Here is a 20778-nt window from a genome sequence, read left to right as displayed (position 1 = left end):
AGTCAACGCTCTGGGCATGTCATTCCCCTCCTCAAAAATCTCCAGTGGCTGTCTATCAACCTTCGAATCAAGCAAAAACTCCTCACTATTGGCTTCAAAGCTCTCCGTCACCTTGCCCTCTCCTACCTCACCTCCCTTCTCTCCTTCTACAGCCCAGCCTGCACACTCCGCTCCTCTGCTGCTAACCTCCTCATTGTGCCTCATTCTCATCTGTCCCGCCATCGCCCCCCGGCCCACATCATCCCTCTGGCCTGGAATGCCCTCCCTCCACACATCCACCAAACTAGCTCTCTTCCTCCCTTCAAAGCCCGACTGAGAGTTCACCTCTTCCAGGAGGCCTTCCCAGACTGAGCCCCCCTTTTCCTCTCCTCCTCCTCCCCATCGCCCCCCCGCCCTTCCTCCTTCCCCTCCCACAGCACTTGTGTATATTTGTGCATATTTATTACCTTATTCATTTTATTAATGATGTGTATATAGCTATAATTCTATTTATTCTGATGGTATTGACACCTGCCTGCTTGTTTTGTTGTCTGTCTCCCCCTTCTAGACTGTGAGCCTGCTGTTGGGTAGGGACTGTCTCCATGTGTTGCTGATTTGTACTTCCCAAGCACTTAGTACAGTGCTCTGCACACAGTAAGCGCTCAATAAATATGATTGAATGAATGAATCCTCCTCATATAGGATCATCATAAGAGTGACTGAAGGCCGCTTGATTATGCTCACTCCTCGGAGGAGTTGACAATTTCCCAGAGCACCAAAAATCATACTCTGACTTTAGGTTTTCTTGAGCAGGCTGAGCACAGTAGGCCTAAGATGACTGGTTTAAGACCATTAGAACTGTTTTGACCTTAGGTTGCTCAAAACATACACTGAGGAAAATGGTAATGTTTCTACATGTAGATAATTCCGATCATTTGCCTGGTACTACTCTGAATGGAAAGCAGAAAGTGCTCTTCTATGCAAGTGTTTGGATTACATTATTTGGGTACTTCCTTCTATGATAAATTCATTCATTCAATCATATATATTGAGCACTTACTATGTGCAGAGCACTGTACTAAGCACTTGGGAAGTACAAGCTGGCAACATATAGAGACGGTCCCTACCCAACAGCGGGCTCACAGTCTAGAAGGAGGAGTCAGACAACAAAACAAAACATGTGGATGGTGTCAAGTCAGAACAAATAGAAATAAAGCTAGATGCACATCAAGTAGAATTGTAAATATGTGCAAGTAAAATAAATGGCAGGTTAGAAACCTAAACAGTTTTCTAAACAACATTTAATAATTCCTTTAACTGGTAGCATAACCTCCACAGATTACTCCAGAATGTAATGGTCTTTCCCAAACAGAGAATAATGAACCAGAGGCCACAAAGGGAGGCAAGTAGTGAAGCCAGGATTAGAACCTGTGTTTCCTGATTATGAGGCCACACTGCTTCATTGAGGAAGGATCTGAATGAGGAAGACTGTTAAGTTTAACGGGCAAGTCCTGTATTACTCAAAGCTCTTTTCAGACCTGTAGTCTTTATTACTTCTACTCCTTGCAGAACTTCAAAGTGACATGGATTGGAGCAATTAAATTACACAAGCAAACTCTCTCTGGGACGGGGCAAGATTCTGATAGACTTTCAGAGCTCCTTGGCTGGATAACATTCTTCATGATAACCCAAGCATAAGCACCGATGGTATGCCTAGAAAAACCTGCTCACCCACAACCATTCTCTCACCCAAATGCATCTAAAGGTGAAATTCCATAATAATGAGGTGAATGAGTCAAAAGATGTCGATCACTCCAACGTATTTATTAAGCACTTATTGTGTACTAATTGCTTGGGAGAGTTTAATATAACAGAGTTGGTAGGCACATTCCCTTCTCATGAGGTTACAGACTAGAGGATGAGACAGATATTAGTATAAATATATAAATTATGTCTGTATACATAAGTGTTGGGGAATTCAGGGGGGTGAATAGAGAGAGCAAATCAGGGTGATGCAGAAGGGAGTGGGAGAAGAGGAAATGAGGGTTTAGTCAGGGAAGGCCTCTTGGAGGAGATGCACCTTCAATATGGTCTTGAAGTTGGGGAGAGTAACTGTCTGTTGAATATGAAGAGGGAAGGTGTTCCAGGCCAGAGGATGTGGGTGAGAGGTGAGATAGATGACATTGACGTAGAGTTGAATAGGATGGGATTAGAGGAGCAAAGTGTGTAGGTTAGGTTGTAGTGGGAGAGCAGCAAGGTGAGGTAAGAAGGTGGCAAGGTGATTGAGTACTTTAAAGCTGAAGATAAGGAGTTTCTGTTAGATGTGGAGGTGGATGGACAACCACTGGAGGTTCTTGAGGAGTGGGGAAACCTGAACTGAACTTTTAGAAAAATGACCTGGGCAACAGAGTGAAGTATGGACTGGAGTGGGGAGAGACAGGTGGCAGGGAGGTCAGCAAGGAGGCTGATATCATAATCAAAGTGGGATAGGATAAGTGCTTGGATTAATGAGGTAGTGGTTTAGATGGAGATGAAAGGGTGGATTTTTAGCAGTGTTGTTAAAGTTGAACGGCAGGATTTAGTGATAGTTGAATATGTGAGTTGAATGAAAGAGTAGTCAAGGATAACACCAAGGTTACTGGCTTGTGAGACAGGAAGGAGGATGGTGCTATCTACAATGATGGGAAAATTATGGGGAGGAGAGGTAGGATTGGGTGAGCTGATTGAGTGCTTTATAGCCAATGGTAAGGAGTTTCTGTTTGTTGCAGAGGTGGATGGGCAGCCAGCCATTGGAAGTTCTTGAGGAGTGTGGAGACAATGTTTTTACTGATAAATGATTAATGCAGCAGAGTTTATTATGGATTGGAGATGGGAGAGACAGGAAACCAGGAGGTCAGCAAGGAAGCAGATGCAGTAGTCAAGGCAGGATAGGATAAGTAGACTGTATGTCCATTGTCGGGTAGGGACCATCTCTATATGTCGCCGACTTGTACTTCCCAAGTGCTTAGTACAGTGCTCTGCACACAGTAAGCGCGCAATAAATATGTTTGTATGAATGAATGAATAAGTACTTGGATCAGCATGGTAACAGTTTGGATGGAGAGGAAAGCAATGTTAGCAATGTTGTGATGGTAGAACTGGACAGGATTTGGTGATAGAATGAATATTGGGGTGAAATGAGAGAAATGAGTAGAGGACAACGCCAAGGTTACAGGTTTGTGAAGTAGGGAGGATAGTGGTATTGTCTACAGTGATGGGAAAGACAGGAGGCAGACAGGGTTTGGGTAGGAAGATAAGGAGTTCAGTTTTGGCAGGCATAATTTGAGGTGTTGACAGGACATCCAAGTAGATATGCCTTGAAGGAAGAAGGAAATGCAAGACCGCAGGGAAGAAGAGGGGCCAGGGCTGGAGAGATAGATTAGGGAATCATCTACATAGAGATGGTAATTTAAACCATGGCATTCTCTAAAAGAGAATTCTCTAAAACCATTCTCTAAAAGAGTGGGTGTAGAAGAAAAACTATAAACTAGAACTGAGAAGCAGCACGGGCTAGTGGATAGAGCACAGGCCTGGGAGACAGGACGACCTGGGTCCTAATCCCGGCTCTACCACTTGTCTGCTGTGTGACCTTGTGCAAATCACTTCACTTCTCTGTGCCTCAGTTACCTCATGTTAAAATGGGGATTAAGATTGTGAGCCCCAGGTGGGACAGGAACTGTGTCCAACCCGATTAGCTTGTATCTACCCCAGCAGACAGAACAGTGCTTGACACGTAGTAAGTGCTTAACAAATACTATTATTATTACTATTATCATTATCTGAGCCTTGAAGGAACCCCACTGTCAGAGGGTGAGAGGTAGAGGAGGAACCAGCAAAAGTGATTGAAAAGGAACAATCAGAGAGATAGGAGAACTTAAAGAGCGAAAAAAGTAGGTGAAATAGGACAATGCAGCTTGGCTTAGTGGAAAGAGCATGGGCTTGGGAGACATAGGTCATAGGTTCTAATCCCAGCTCTGCCACTTATATACTGTGTAACCTTGGGCAAGTCACTTCACTGGGCCTGTTCCCTTGTCTGTAAAATGGGGATTAAGACTGTGAGCCTCGCGTGGGACAGCCTAATTACACCTTGTATCTACCCCAGCACTTAGAACAGTGCTTGGGACATAGTAACCACTTAACAAATATCATTATTATTATTATTATCTTGAAAACAAATCATATTAATCCGGGCAAATCAATCAATTGTATGTATAGAGCACAGTACTAAGCACTTGGGAGAGTACAACAGGGTGGACAGACATGTTCTCTGCCCACAAGGAGGTTATAGTCTAGAGTCAGACAATAACACAAATTATGGATATGTACAGAAGTGCTGTGGGGCTGTGAGCCCACTGTTGGGTAGGGACTGTCTCTATATGTTGCCAACTTGTACTTCCCAAGTGCTTAGTACAGTGCTCTGCACACAGTAAGCGCTCAATAAATATGATTGATTGATTGGAAAGGGTGACTATCAAGTCCTGTGCCTCCTTTACCTCATCTGTGAAATGAGAATGAAGACTCTGAGCCCCTTGTGGGACATGGACTGTGTCCGACCTGATTACCTTACTTAGTAAAAACATTCATTCATTCAAATCATACTTGTTGAGCACGTACTGTGTGCAAAGCACTGTACTAAACGCTTGGGAGAGTACAATATAACAACAGACTCATTCCTGCCCACAGCGAGCTTACAGTCTAGAAGGGGAGACAGACATTAGTATAAATAAAGAGATAAATAAATTATAGATATATACTTATCTGTTGTGAAAATGGAAGTGAGGACGAAAGAAGGAGCAAGTAAGAGTGGAGCAGAAGGAAGTGGGAGAAGAGGAGAGGAGGGCTTACAGAAGGCTTCTTGGAGGAGATGTGCCTTCAATAAGGCTTTGAAGTGGGGAACAGCAATTATCTGTCTGATATTAGGAAGGAGGGCATTCCAGGCCAAAGGCAGGACATGGGCAAGAGTCGGCAATGAGATGGACGAGACTGAGGTACAGTGAGAAGTTTAGCATTAGAGGAATGAAGTGTGCAGGCTGGGTTGTAGTAGGAGAGTAGCCAAGTGAGGTAGGAGGGGGCAAGGTGATTGAGCGCTTTAAATCAATGGTGAGGAGTTTTTGTTTGATGCAAAGGTGAATGGGAAACCCCTGGAGTTTCTTGAGGAGTGGGAAAACACGGTTTGAATATTTTTGAAGGAAAATGATTCGGGCAGCAGGGAGGAGTATGGACTGGAGTGGGAAGAGAAGCAGCGTGGCTTAGTGGAAAGAACATGGGCTTGGGAGTCAGAGGTCATGGGTTCTAATCCTGCTCTGCCACTTGTCAGCTGTGTGACTTTGGGCCTTGCTCCACTTAACTTCTCTGGGCCTCAGTTACCTCATCTGTAAAATGGGGATTAAGACTGTGAGCCCCACGTGGGACAATCTGATACCACCTCCTCCAGGAGGCCTTTCCAGACTGAACCCCTTCCTTCCTCTCCCCCTCGTCCCCCTCTCCATCTCCCCCATCTTTCCTTCTTCCCTTCCCCACAGCACCTGTATATATGTATATATGTTTGTACATATTTATTACTCTATTTATTTATTTATTTATTTATTTATCTTGTACATATCTATTCTATTTATCTTAGTTTGTTAGTATGTTTGGTTTTGTTCTTTGTCTCCCCCTTCTAGACTGTGAGCCCACTGTTGGGTAGGGACTGTCTCTATGTGTTGCCGCCTTGTACTTCCCAAGCGCTTAGTACAGTGCTCTGCACACAGTAAGCGCTCAATAAATATGATTGATTGATTGAATCCACCCCAGCACTTAGAACAGTGCTTGTCATATAGTAAGCGCTTAACAAATACAAGCATTATTAAGAGACATAGTACGCACTTCACAAGTACAATAACAAAAACCCCAGAGCAGGGATGACACAAAAGAGAGATTCAGTAGGGAAATGAGGGCTTAGTTGGGGAAGGCCTTTTGAAGAAGATATGATTTTAATAGGGCTTTGAAGCTGAGGAGTGGGATGACCTGTCAGATATGAAAATGAAGGGAGTTCCAGGCCAGAGGCAGATAAAAGGATAGTTATCAATACAGCAGCAGATGATTCAAGAGAACAAGTGGATGTAAATTATGGCTACTAATGATTCATGTGATATGTATTTTCTAGATCTAGTGTCTACAGTACAAAGTTTATATCCATTTTATCACAGCAATTACCTACAAAACTGCTGTGTGTAAACATCAATTTAATCTACTTTGGACCTGTATTCTCTGTTTACTGGCTGTTATGTACATGGAACATACACAGAATTTTGAATTTTTTATTTTGTCCACCATTATGCTTTCTTAAGTAGAGGATATGCACAAATAGTTTATTATCATCAATGCTGCAGAACAAAAGTGACCAAAGAGTGTCTAAAAGCCATTATCCAGTTTTCTGCACATTGTAGGTAAAAATGGTAATAGTACTTATGCAGGTTGGCGAGATTGCCTTTTTTTAAATCAACATCAAATATTTATCCTACCTCAAAGATATAGTTTCAGTGGACTTTGTTTCATTTCTGTTAGAAAAATTGTAATAAATTAAATTTTTATTGAAGAAACTCATTTTTTCATTTGCTTATTTTTTAACAGTAGGCTTCCAAGTTTTGATTCAACTTATTTTTAACCCTGCACCTGGATTCCTGAACTTAATCCTCTCAAAGCATTTTCTTTGAAATATCAAATGGTAGCTTAAAAAATTAATCACAAAGTTAATAAAAAATAAATTTTACTCATGAATCCCAATGTAAAGACTACCCTCCATCCCCTTTATTTATATCATCAGTCTCTTATAACTATCAACTGTTGTAACCAGGTACTGATACTGTATATATAACATTTTACCATTCTGTATCACAGGCATTTTATACATTAAATGCTATAGATTCAAAGTCATTTGAAAACCAAGTGGAAAATCAAGGGCATGAATGAAGAAGTAAATGTTCTGATGGTAAGAATAGAAAGAACAGCTCATTAACATTACTTAAGTGAATAGTGTGTGTTGCTCAAACTGGAACACAATTAAGGAAAGAGGAATAGGAGAAAGAAAAGTATACAAAATCCATTCAGAAATGGAATTCAGTACATAAAATACTAATGAACAGTGTAAATTAATTTCCTTTATAAAATCTTGAGTTGATACACTGACCACCATCATGAAAAAGAAACAAGGGATTTAGGACAGGGGGGAGGAGGTGGGGGAAAAAGGGAAAAGGAACAGTCAAACCATGGACAAAATTTAAATCAGAAAACTGGCCCACAAGCAAGACTAAAATAAGAAACACTCAATCTCTCATATGCTTCTGTTCAAACAATTTCCCAGAGTCCTCCTTCTCTGAAGTAGCAATTTTAAAATTCACAAATCTCTCAAAAAATGCATTAACTCAACTTTCTTAAAGTATCATAATGAAGGAAAAAAATCACCAAATTATCAGATCTTTTCCATTTACCTAGTATGAAGCAGTCAAATCTCCTTTTGGCAAAAATGACTTTATGACCTGTTAGCATAAAGTGGGGGCTGCAGTGGGGAGGAAAATTATGGAAATGCAGCCCTGCCTTGTTCTGCTCCAAACTGTCTGATGCAGTCACCAGTACAGACGAACCAATTTAAATGAACCGAGTCTGGAGCACAAAGACCGATAAAAGAACTTCAAGAGCCCTTTACTGAAGCAGAAGTTTTGACTGTGCTCTCAAAAAGCAAATAAAAATTTCCACCATTTTCTCTGTCTTTTGTTGTTTTTCAAGGGGGCCCAGTGGAGGGAGAGACTACCCACTGCTCCAACAGGCTCCACTATCAAGGCAAAGAGGTGAAGCCTAATGTTGATTAAAAGTCAATCCCGCAAACACATTTATTCACTAGTTATTCCATAAGATAGAACTAGTCCCAGGAACTTACAGTCTTCTGACAGCTGGTTCAGGTCAGTATTTTCCATCCTTTTGTCTCCCTTTACGGTAAGTGCTCCTGCCTGTCTGCATGCCTCCTTTCTTCAGTGAAACCACCCAGAGTAACAAGTGAAGGGCTGATTAATCACCAGAAGAAGTGTCTCCTACACAGCTTGAAGGTCACTCAGGGTAAAAGCAGAGTTGATGAGGCACACAACTCTACACCTCACTGTTTCCAAACAACAATCTTGTTCACTGAACCATACACAAACTGAGGGAATTCTTTTCAGAACCCAGCAGTCAGGCTCAAATGGATAAAAAAAAATATATCTAATTCCTGGTTAAGAGAAGGTTGCTAAACATCAACTAGACCTTAATGTGGCTTCAAACAGCGTGTGTGTGTGTGTGTGTGTGTGTGTGTGTGTGTGTGTGTGTGTGTGTGTGTTTTTAAGAATATCGGAAAAACTTGTCTGCCTAAAATTTCTTCCAAGTACCTCATCCAGGTTCCTAAAATCCTCTGCTATCTCATCTCTGGGTACAAAGCAAGGTTTGATATCTTTTCTTGGTTATTGATATTTTTACATCAAGAGGAATTAAATCATGACATTCACTGAAAATCAGTCAGGCAGAGGCAACTGCCAAACTCTTTTCCCTTCAGTTGAAATAGACAGGGCTGAGAGGGCTAGGAGCGTGATAGAATGAAGTTCAGCCACACTGTTCATAAAATCAAAAGAAAGACTGGTATTGGGAGAGGGTTTTCAGGAGACTATACTATACAGAGAAGCAGCATGGCTCAGTGGAAAGAGCACGGGCTTTAGAGTCAGAGGTCATGGGTTCAAATCCTGGCTCTGCCAATTGTCAGCTGTGTGACTTTGGGCAATTCACTTCACTTCTCTGGGCCTCAGTTACCTCATCTGTAAAACAGGGATGAAGACTGAGCCCCACGTGGGACAACCTGAGCACCTTGTAACCACCCCAGTGCTTAGAACAGTGCTTTGCACATAGTAAGTACTTAATAAATGCCAACGTTATTATTATTATTATTATGTCAGATCTTAACGGATTCTGCTGGAAAAAATGCAGTGGTGCAATAAGCACTTCAGTTTAAAGGATTTAATAAAAGCTGCTCAAGATCTCAGGATGGTTAGCTGGACTGGGAGATTCACTTAAAGGAGGGACATGTATCTGTTCTAAGAGTTACTTTATTCTTCACAGGGACAATTGGATTAAACCTTTAAACCAAAATTCCAATTCCCTTTAGAGCTCTGTTTTGAGGCAGTTCTTACCAGGGGAACAGTCTCTAATTTTTTGTGATTTCATACAAAGGACAAAGAAGTGATCAAGTTGAATTTTTTGCTCTGCCCTTACACAACTCCAAACTGGAAGTGTAGTGGGCAAAGATGAACTAAATCTGAAATAATTTTCAGGCTTTCGTGAATAATGGGAGAAGCAGCTAAAGAACCTAGTGGGAAAAGCATGAGTCTGGAAGTCAGAAGACCTGGGTTCTAATTCTGGCTTTGCCACTTGCCTGTTGCTCATTCATTCACTCATTCATTCAATCGTATTTATTGAGCACTTGCTGTGTGCAGAGCACTGCACTAAGTGCTTGGAAAGTACAATTCAGCAATAAAGAGAGAAAGGCAATCCCTGCCCAAACCGGGCTTACAGCTCTGCCACATGTCTGCTGTGTGGCCTTGGGCAAGTCACTTCACTTATCTGTGTCTCAGTTACTGCATCTGTAAAATGGGGATTAAGACGGAGCCCTATGCAAGGCAGAGACTGTGTCCAACCTGAGTGCTTATTACAGTGCCTGACACATAGTAAGCGCTTAAACACCACAATTATTATTATATTTATTGTTATGAGACCTTGGGAAGGTCACAAATTCTCTGTGCCTCCATGTAGAAACAGGAATAAGGTATCTGTTCTCCCTCCACCTTAGACTGTAGTCTTAATGTGGGACAGGTACTGTGTCTGATCATTAATACTGTATCTATCCCAGAGCTTAATATGGTGCTTGGAATGTAGTAAATGCTTAGGAAATATCATTGTTATTATTACCAATCCTGAGGACGAAGTGAAATCTTTTTAAACTCCCAAGTTATTCTCCAGTATTTTTGAGTTTGATTTTCAAGCACATACTTATGATCTCAAAACACTTAGAACAGTGCTTTGCACATAGTAAGCACTTAATAAATGCAATCATTATTAAAGCAGCACTAGAATCATTTGTCACAGGAGAAACAAAGATAAACCCATAAAGTACCCATTATGCTAGATAGGACAGACATCTAATTCTAACCCTCCAGCGACATCCACCTGAAGGAACCTGACCCAACAGTCAAGGTTTTACTACACATTATAACTCCTGTTTCAATGGTTATAATCTCCCTTAATAAATAAGAATAATAATAATAAAAAATGACGGTATTTGTTAAGTGCTTACTGTGTGCCACGCTCTGTTCTAAGCACTGGGGTAGGTATAAAGTAATCAGATTGTCCCATGTGGGACTCGCAGTCTTAATCCCTGTTTTATGGATGAGGCAACTGAGGCCCAGAGAATGATGATGGCATTTGTTAAGCGCTTACTATTTGCAAAGCACTGTTCTAAATGCTGGGGAGGTTACAAGGTGATCAGGTTGTCCCATGTGAGGCTCACATTCTTAATCCCCATTTTACAGATGAGGTAACTGAGGCACAGAGAAGTTAAGTGACTTGCCCAAGGTCACACAGCTGACAAGTACCGGAACCAGAATTAGAACACATGACCTCTGACTCCCAAGCCCGTGCTCTTTCCCCTGAGCCACGCTGCTTCTCTAGAGATAATTGAAGCCTCAAATGTAGACTTTCCCTTCATAATTCTGTAACAAATAGATTACGTATTATACTGTGGATTCAGACAGAAAGGCATTAAAGCCTATAAGGCTCCATTCTCCCTTTATTCTTAGTCCGGTCCAATAATGAACAGTGTTTACTCTAAAAAGTACCAGCACGTGTTCATCTCTAGACACTCAGGGAACATCGGACTGATGTCAGCTACGGATAGGAAATGACTGGTACCATCAAGGGAGATGAAAGTCTGGGATGAATAGAAGATGATATTGTCTAGTTACAGTGTCTCCAGTCTTCTCTCAAAAGTACAAGCATTGCATGGAAACTGCTGACTGGAGATGCATTCATTCAATGCCACAACTGATAGCCAATTAAGATTAAAGCAGAAAAAAAGGCTTCTAAAAATATTCAAACACACACAGACACACACACACCAAAATATATATGCTGGAGCCATGGACATCATCCCAAACTTAATGGATGGAGTACATAAATTTCTGATTACGTTGGCATCAGACACAAGGATAGATTCAAATAGAAGTAACTCACTAGTCTTTTCCCTAAGATATAATGGCAAGGTTCTGAAAATTTCATGCCATTAAGGAATAAGGGAGATGTCATTTTTGGTTGTTTTCAAAATTGTTTAATCCACTATAATATCTGAATAAAATAATTGAGACCTTCCACCCAATTCAATTATTATTATTATCCAAAAATAGAAGTCACTGATAAGCTTTCTTTGTATTTGTGTTTCGCTCTGTTTCTTTTGGAGAGATGATTTCCCTTGTACAGGTAATTATGCTTCTTATGGAGGCATGTTGTGAAGGCTGGGGATTTGGCAAATGAACGCTGAAACCCTTCAATTAACATTAATTGATTCTGTTTAGTTTACCCTTTGGTTTTACTTTGCTTAATGGTTGAACCTACTTTTAGAAATTTTCTGTCCAAGAGCTCTAGCAATACCACAATTTTCTGGACCTTATTTCAATCAGTAGTATTTACTGTGTGCTTAATATGTGCAGAGCATTGTACTAAGCTCTTGGGAAAGTACAATATTATAGAGTTGGTAGACACAATCTCTACCCACAGGGAGCTACAGTCTACAGAATATAGACATCAAAATAAATTACAGATAGGGGAAATATTGGGGGTGGGGTGAATATCAACGTGCTTTAAGGAATACCCAGCCAAAAAACCCTCCATAGGCAGTATTTTTTAACCATCCCAAGCACCCACCCTTACTCTCATCCCCAATTCATAATCCCCATCCATACTTTTCTCTTTAAAATCTCTTTCAGAGCCAGGATTTATGGAAAATCGCCAATTCATAATTCCCATCCTTACTTCTTTTCTCCTTAAAATCTCTTTCAGGGCCGGGATTTACAGAATATATGTTTGGAAAACCCTAGACTGCAAGCTGATTCTTTGGGTTCCTTTTCAAGATAATCTTGGACAGTGACAAAGAGGTCAATGATTGTCTACCCAGATTTTCATTCCGGTAAAACCCAATTCAATGAAAAGTATACTCCTTACATCTATAGTCAAAGCTTGGAGGATAAAGAACACACACACACACACAGATCTGATTTGCAGAAATTACATTCACTCCTCCATTCTGCTGTTTACTCATAAACTGACACATTTATCTCAAATCTACCCAACAGGCATAAAACAGCAAATTCACGGCCTAATTCACAGTGTGTACAACAGTCTGAGCACTATAACTCATCTCTATTTTATACCAATATGATCATCAGATTTCTCAAACTCATCAATTCTCCTATCAAAGGAAACACTTTTCTCTGGCCACATTTTACCAGATAGATCTGAATTTATTTGCAAGTCTGACACATTTTAGTTGTTTAGTGTTTATTCTGAGGTAATTATGAAATAAATGTTTTTCCTGGTTATTTGAGTAAGATATAAATCTCTCATTCAAGCTTCTTTGGAACCTCACTCACCTAATTTGCTATGATTAGATAACCATCTTCATACAAGGTATAGAAGTCTACTAATGCTACTTCCTCCCTCTTTCAAAATTTCCATTGTTCAAATATTTATTTCCTGCAAATTTTATAGACACACAGTATTGGGTAGCTCTCACTTGTTAATAATGCAAACAAATTCATCGCAATTTATTTTGGAACGGATTTCACTGGAACAGAGGATTATTGTAAGAGGTGTTTACAGATGGAGCCCTGGGTTGGGTTAGAAATGAAAATAAAAACTTGACCTGATTTCAGAACGGATGCTCATTCACTTCACAGCTTGGTAGGGATGTCATGCTAGCTTTTAGGACAAGAATTCCCAGGATGCCCCATGGAACTAACATGTAAAGAAAATGAGCAAGCGACCTATCGGCATATGCCCTGTTCTCCCTTTCTTGATGTTCTCTCCTTGTTCTTCCTCGTCCACTGAGCCCTTCTCCTTCAAGGTTTCCTTTTTCTTCACAGCCTGTCTCCCCCACCAGAGACTCCCTTTCTTCCCATCTTAAATCCATGGGCATGAAGACAGAGAAGTCAGATTCTGGATAGGTGAGAAGTAGAGATGACTGGAGCGAAAGGAAATCCTGAAAGGGAGAGACGAATCCTAGCCAAAGACCACATATTTCTATTAAGATCCTATTAGGATAGGAGAGTTCAGAAAAAACAAAAAAGATGCACTTATTATTGTATTTGTTAAGCATTTATTACTTGTTAAGCACTATTCTAAGCACTCTGGGGTAGGTACAAGTGAACTTAATAATTACTAATAACTAATAAGTACTAACTGGAAATAATAAAAGTGTGCAAATGTGGCTATTGCTCCCAAATGAAAAAAAGCACAAATACATATTATTCTCTGAGAATCAGCAATGCATTTAAAACCTTAAATGAAACACAAGAGAAAAAGAACGTTGGAACAAAAAAAATTGTATTTTCTACAAAACAATTCTTCTGTGAGTCATAATAATAATCTTCTTACCTCTTTGTTCCATCACAATGGTAATTGTACTCTTGTACATTGTTGAACTACCAAGAATCAATCTCCTTATATTGTTTGCCACTTAAAGAGTGTCACATTTTTTCAGGTTTCTCCTATTCCTTAGAGATGGGGGTGGGGAAACCTGATTTGGAAAATTCCCCCATGGAACTAAGTAGCTCTACATAAAATTCACTACATATGTAACTTCACACCGGTAAAAATAATAAACAAATACAGTTCTGGCCTCATCGACATCGCCTCAATTTCTGGCCCAGTTTTGGACTGAAATGGTGATCGTCACATCCTCGAGTGCAGCAGATCAGAGGGAAACTTTGCTGACTCTTCCCTGACAGTGCGTCAATCCATCTGAGCTTCTTAACAAGCTAAATCCAAAGCAAGTGGCTCCTAGTGCTTGTAGCAGATGCCTATCAGATGACCCAGTTTTCCCATTTCGCACTTACCCTACACCTTTGATTTTTCTATTAAGAGAAAGGTTATCAACAACCTGCCTCAAAACACTTATAGGGGGCAGAAATGACAAATAAATGTTGCCATTGAATTGAAAGAAAAAAAACCCACCTTCTTTCTTCTTCTCCAGGGAAATGCAAAAAACTATTTGTTGAAAGAGAGAAAATTGAAATTTTGAAGTGTAGAATAAAAGTGAATTTGACTGGATAGTCCTGCAACCTATTTACCAAAATGGGCTTCAATAGTACCTTAGTGTGTAATACTTGAGGTAGGTATCTTATGTTTTTATTCATATTTAAATGAGTGCTTCCTGAGCTCTCTTCATCCAATGTTGTGCACCCCAAATTCACCTTTTTAAAAGTTGTATTCTCTGTCCAATTTTAATTATTTTTTTAATCAACAAGGAATTAAATGTTTGGCGAAAAGCAGCGTGGCTCAGTGGAAAGAGCCCAGGCTTTGGAGTCAGAGGTCATGGGTTCAAATCCCGGCTCCACCACTCGTCAGCTGTGTGACTTTGGGCAAGTCACTTCACTTCTCTGGGCCTCAGTTACCTCATCTGTAAAATGGGGGTGAAGACTGTGAGCCCTCCCTGGGACAACCTGATCACCTTGTAATCTCCCCAGCGCTTAGAACAGTGCTTTGCACCTAGTAAGCACTTAATAAATGCTATCATTATTATTATTATTACCTCACATATAGGTGTGCATTAATATACATATTAATTGTTAAGCGCCTACTATGTGCCAGGCACTGTTGATGCCTGTCTCCCCCCATCTAAACTGTGAGCCCATTGTGGGCAAGAATTGTCTCTGTTGCTGAATTGTACTTTCCAAGCACTTAGTACAGTGCTCTGTAAACAATAAGTTGAATGAATGAATGGGTCAGATACAAGCTAATCAGATTGGACACAGTCCATATTCCACATAGGGCTCGCAGTCATAACCCCCATTTTACAGATGAGGTAACTGAGGCACATAGAAGTTAAGTGACTAGCTCAAGGTTACACAACAGACAAGTGGCAGAGCCGGGATTAGATCCCAGGTTTTTCTGACTTTCAGGCCTGTGCTCTCTCATCATCATCATCATCATCATCATCATCAATCGTATTTATTGAGCGCTTACTATGTGCAGAGCACTGTACTAAGCGCTTGGGAAGTACAAATTGGCAACATATAGAGACAGTCCCTACCCAACAGTGGGCTCACAGTCTAAAATGGGGAGACAGAGAACAAAACCAAACATACTAACAAAATAAAATAAATAGAATAGATATGTACAAAAAAAATAAATAAATAAATAGAGTAATAAATATGTACAAACATATATACAGGTGCTGTGGGGAAGGGAAGGAGGTAAGATGGGGGGCTGGGGGCCATGCTGCTTCTCACTCGATTCAGATTGATTTTTCAAAATAAGACAATAACATCATGCTTTTAACCAATTCTTTTCAAGCTTACACTCTATTGTATTCCATTTATAAATTGATATACTTGCACTAGATACTTCTAAACACATCACAGATCACCCCAGCCCTACATTTCTCATAAAAGCAGAGGTATTTTACTGTAATCTACTGGATAAGCACTTCATTAGAATTTAGGCAATAAAATTTAGAGTCTAAACTGGATTGGCTCTCTGCAGTCAGATGACTAAATAATTTATCTCAGTGAACAGGTTTTTAAAGTGCTTTTAAGTATCAAATCCTGAAAACCTCCATGGATGTCAAAAACAGATAGTCGATTCCATTAGTGGGCTCTGTGGATCTGAAGAACGCTTTTCCCGGCCTCTATTGTGTTCCTAGAGGACCTATCCTAGTACGGGAATACCTGCCACCACTTAGCTTAATGTCTACTCATGGTTGGGCTTCAACAAACCGCAGGAAGGGTGATGGCCCATTTGAAGTTCACAGCGAGACAATGTGATCTCACAAAACCACAGAGCATTGAAAGCCACTCCCAGCGACATCTTGGGGAAGTGCCTGCTTCAGGATTTTCAGCAGGGCAGCTCAATAATAATAACTGTAGCATTTGTTAAGCACTTACTATGTGCCAGACACTGTACTAAGCGCTGGGGTAGATACAAGGTAATTGGGTTGGACACAGTCCCTGTCCCACAATCTTCATCTCCATTTTTGAGATGAGGGAACTGAGGTCCAGAGAAGTAAACTGCCCAAAGTCACACAGCAGACAAGTATGAGAGCCGGGATTAGAACCCAGATCCTTGACTCCCAAGCCTGAGTGCTTTTCTTGACCTGGGTCACATGCCTGGGAGATGGCTATAAGGGGCAATGGACACCACTCATTGAGCACTCCCCCATCCCCCACAACTAGCCCCCCAAACTGTAGCACTCCATTACCTTACAAAGGTCCGGAAACACTTTCCTTCCCTACCTTATCCTGCCTGCAGAGTGTGAAATCAATCAATCATATTTATTGAGCGCTTACTGTGTGCAGAGCACTGCATTAAGTGCTTGGGAAGTACAAGTTGGCAACATATAGAGAGAGTCCCTACCCAACAGTGGGTGAAAGAGTCCAGCTACTCTCTACCTCCATTTGTTCCCTACATGTCAAGACATTACAGAGACTGAAAGAAGAAAAACTCCTTTGAGACTCAAGTTTGATTCGCTCTTGGCTCAAGGGGGAGGAGAAGTGGGGTGTTGGATGGCTGAAATAAAGGGAAACTGTGAGCTCCCTGTGGGCAGGGAATAAGTCTACCAACTCTATTACACTGTACTCTCCCAAGCGCTTAGTACAGCATAGTGGGTTGAGACAGGGCATCTCCCTTACTTTCCATGGCCACTGCCCTCCAATGTCCCTGCCAAGAGTGGGAGGGGAGGAGGGGAGGAATAAAAGGAGAAAAGGAAGGAAAAGGGCAGACACGGGGAGCACTGCAGATGTCAGCCGAAAGGGATTCCTGAACAATACAATGTGATGGCCCTGGCCTGCTCATTCATTAAGTTTAAAGGGACCTCAGTGGAACATGCAAGAGTATAGAGTTGATGGAAAAGTGAAAGAAAAACTCACATACAGATCTGTCACAGAATAATGTGTTACATCAAGAGTGGGGGCTTGAGTACTAGTATTTATTGAGCTCCCATTAGACTGTAAGCTTGTTGTGGGAAGAGTCTGTGCCTGCTTATTATTGTAGTGTACTCTCCCAAGGGCTTAGTACAGTGCTCTGCACACAATAAGCACTTAATAAATACTACTGAATGAATAATGCACTATATAACAAGCTCTTGGGAAGTACAAAACAAATAAGTGACATGTTCCCTGCCCACAAGGAGCTTCACTCAGAGAGTACACCGACCCAAAAATACATAATACAGTAGTCAGGATAAATGAGTGGGTGCACATAGATACCAAAGTGCTGAGGAGAGGTATCAGTTTGTAAGTGCTAGAGAAGTTTAAAGGTTTTATATGATTTAGAATACTGGAAATTAATCACAGAAGGCTTGAAGGTTGAGGTGGAATTTTAGGAGAGCAGTGGTCCGTTAAACTTTGGGAGGGAGGGTTTGGATTCCAGACTGGTGGGAACAGTCTGTGCCACTTCAGCATTTACCCAACATTTATACCTTCTTATGTTCGTAAGTACTAACCTCATCTCCCATAAGTATTTACAATTTATGTCCATAGCTATATATTCCAGTGCTTCCCCCAACATGTAATTCCTTTCCCCAAACATGAGAAGCAGTGTGGTCTGGTGGAAAGAAATCAGGATGGGAGCCAGGAGATCTGGGTTCTAATCTTCGCTCCACCACCTCCCTGGCGTATGAACTGAAATAGAGCCCTGGGGGCTGCCCACGGTAAGATGATGAGAGGCAGAGGAACAGATAGTGAATGAAACAGAGTAATAGCAGGAGAACCAGGTTAGTCTGATGTCAGCATAATCAACTGAAGTAGTGTGGCTCAGAGAAGCAGCTCTTCCCACTGAGCACGGGCTTGGGAGTCGGGGGTCGTGGGTTCTAATCCCGCCTCCGCCACTTATCTGCTGGGTGACTTTGGGCAAGTCACTTAATTTCTCTGGGCCTCATTTACCTCATCTGTAAAATGGGGATTAAGACTGTGAGCCCCATGCGGGACAACCTGATTACCCTGTATCTACCCCAGGATTTAGAACAAGTGCTTGGCACATAGGAAGAACTTAACAAATACCACCATTATTATTATTATTATTATTGTAATCAAGGCCAAATAGTGTGTCAAGGAGGGGAAAGTAATCCATAATGTCCAAAAACAGCATGGCCTAGTGGCTACCGCACAGGCCTGGGAGTCGGAAAGACCTGGGTTCTAATTCCAGCTCTACCACTTGTCTGCTGTGTGGCCTTGGGCAAGTCACTTAAATTCTCTGTGCCTCAGTTACCTCATCTGTAAAATGGGGATTAAGACTGTGAGCTCCATTTGGGACATGGACTGTGTGCAACTAAGCGCTCAGTACAGTGCTCTGCACACAGTAAGCACTCAATAAATATGATTGAATGAATGAATGAATGAACCTGATTAGCTTGTATCTACCCCCAGTGCTTAGTACAGTGCCTGGCACACCATAAGTGCTTAACAAATACCACAATTATTAATATTATTATTATACTGTGAGCTCCATGAGGGACATGGACTGTGTCCAACCTGATTAGTTTGTATCTACCCCAGTGTTTAGTACAGTGCCTGGCCCAAAATAAGCACTTAAATACCTTAAGAAAAAAGAATCTAAAAAAGAGCAGGGCCTGGGATTTCATTCATTCATTTATTCAATCATTCATTCCACCTGGTCCCAAATTTTTACTGCTTTCTAGATAATAATAATAATAATAATGATGGCATTTGTTAAGCACTTACTATGTACCAAGCACTGTTCTAAGCACTGATACATGGCGATCAGGTTGTCCCATGTGGAGCTCACAGTATTAATCCCCATTTGACAGATGAGGTAACTGAGGCCCAGAGAAGTTCAGTGACTTGCCCAAAGTCACACAGCTGACAAGTGGTGGGGCCAGGATTAGAACCCATGACCTCTGACTCCCAAACCCATGCTCTTTCCACTGAGCCACGCTGCTTCTCATACTTCTGCCCTCAAAAAGTGTTACACTGTTTCTTTGGTTACCGCCAGCTATTTGTTACTTAATCCATCAATCACTAGTATTTATTGAGCACTTGCTATGTGCACAGCACTGCACTAACTGCTTGGGAGAGTACAATACAACGGAAACAGTGGTCATGATCCCTGCCTATAATGGGTTTGCAATCTCGAGGATGAGTTTACAATGCTTGTTTCTGTCATTTTCCTTAATAGATTTTTGCCAGGGACCATATCAACTTACTCAGTCTTCCAAACTTTTAGTACAATGCTCTACATACAGTACATGCAATAAATTCTACTGATAGATGAATGAAAGTTTGTCTCCTCACACCAGAGGGAAAGGCAGACTACGCAGAAGCTCTAGAAAAAGTGCAGCAATTTTGCATTTCTTTTAGATTCTTTTTGACCGAGACCATGTAAGAGGAAAAAAAATTCCTCTTCTTGTGACTTTCATCATTTCACACCGTCCTGGAGTGGCAATTCAACTCAGAGCTGCCCATCACTTTAGAGCCAACCTTCAGAAACTGGGCTACAGATACTCCTCTACATTTTAATGCCTTTCATCTCTGCTTGTCTCAAACTCAAATGCCACAATCCCCATATTAATGAACAGCTTGAACCTGAGCAAAGCAGGCAATAAAAATCAATTAGTGCCATCACTTCTCTTGAATAAGGACGCATCTAATATTTTATTGCAGTGCCTTTTTGCTTTGAATTATCTGCTTGATACAGCAAACTTTTAATGGAGGCATCGATGTGAAGTAAGTCAATTCTCTGATCACACAGGGATTTTGTTCTAGACAAATTAGCGGTATCATATGCACACCATGATTAACACCACATTTAGGCACACAACCACTTCTTCCAAAACCACACTGTATTCTAACCAAACATACATGTTTAGAATATTTTCCTAATTTTCCAAAAGTGTTCTTTCTAAAATGCCTAGTGAAAACATACAAAAGAACTTCACCAATGGCCAGGACAGCAGAGCACAAAATCAACATCAACAGTACTCACTAAGCCTTGCAATATCCAGAAGCCTGAATGAGACACTCAGGAAACATGGAAGGCGTAAACATGAAATATATTGAATTCTCCTTGAAGGCAAGGATTACGGCTACTAACAGGCAATAGTTGAGAACACAGTCAGGGAGAAAAGTCAGAATACAGAGCATAGTGACAGCCTCCAAATGCAGCAAAAGCCACATTTAATCCAGCCATAAACAAAATTGGATAAAGAAGTTAACTAACGGGAAGCAGCATGGCCAAGGGGAAAGAGCACCGGCGTAACAGAAGATACTGTGTGACCTTGGACAAGTCACTTAACTTCTCGGTACCTTAGTTACCTCATCTGTAAAATGGGGATTTAGACTGTGAGCCCAATGTGTGGCCTGGACTGTGTTCAAACTGATCTTCTTGCATCTTCCTCAGTGCTTACATAATGGATAGGGCACAGGCCTGGGATCAGCTGGTCATGGGTTCTAATCCTGTCTCCACCCCTTGTCTGCTGTGTGA

At 41.1% G+C, this 20778-nt stretch overlaps 1 protein-coding gene across 8 annotated transcripts in view; it reads right to left on the bottom strand.

Moving 5' to 3' along the window:
• Positions 1–20778, bottom strand: part of MAP7 (microtubule associated protein 7) — a 213848-nt gene that overhangs the window by 129063 nt on the left and 64007 nt on the right. The window contains exon 1 of one of the 8 annotated variants that reach the window (XM_038759188.1): positions 7934–8095. The exons of the other annotated variants lie outside the window; for them this stretch is intronic. Coding sequence (XP_038615116.1) covers positions 7934–7970 — 37 coding nt within the window. The 5' untranslated portion in view covers positions 7971–8095. Of the gene's footprint in view, positions 1–7933; positions 8096–20778 lie in introns of those variants that run through there. 8 annotated transcript variants of the gene reach the window in all.

Source organism: Tachyglossus aculeatus, chromosome 2, assembly GCF_015852505.1.
Source record: "Tachyglossus aculeatus isolate mTacAcu1 chromosome 2, mTacAcu1.pri, whole genome shotgun sequence".
NCBI classification, from domain to species: Eukaryota; Metazoa; Chordata; class Mammalia; order Monotremata; family Tachyglossidae; genus Tachyglossus; species Tachyglossus aculeatus.
Note: the sequence above shows the minus strand (reverse complement) of the source record. Positions and strands in the feature narration are given on the sequence as shown.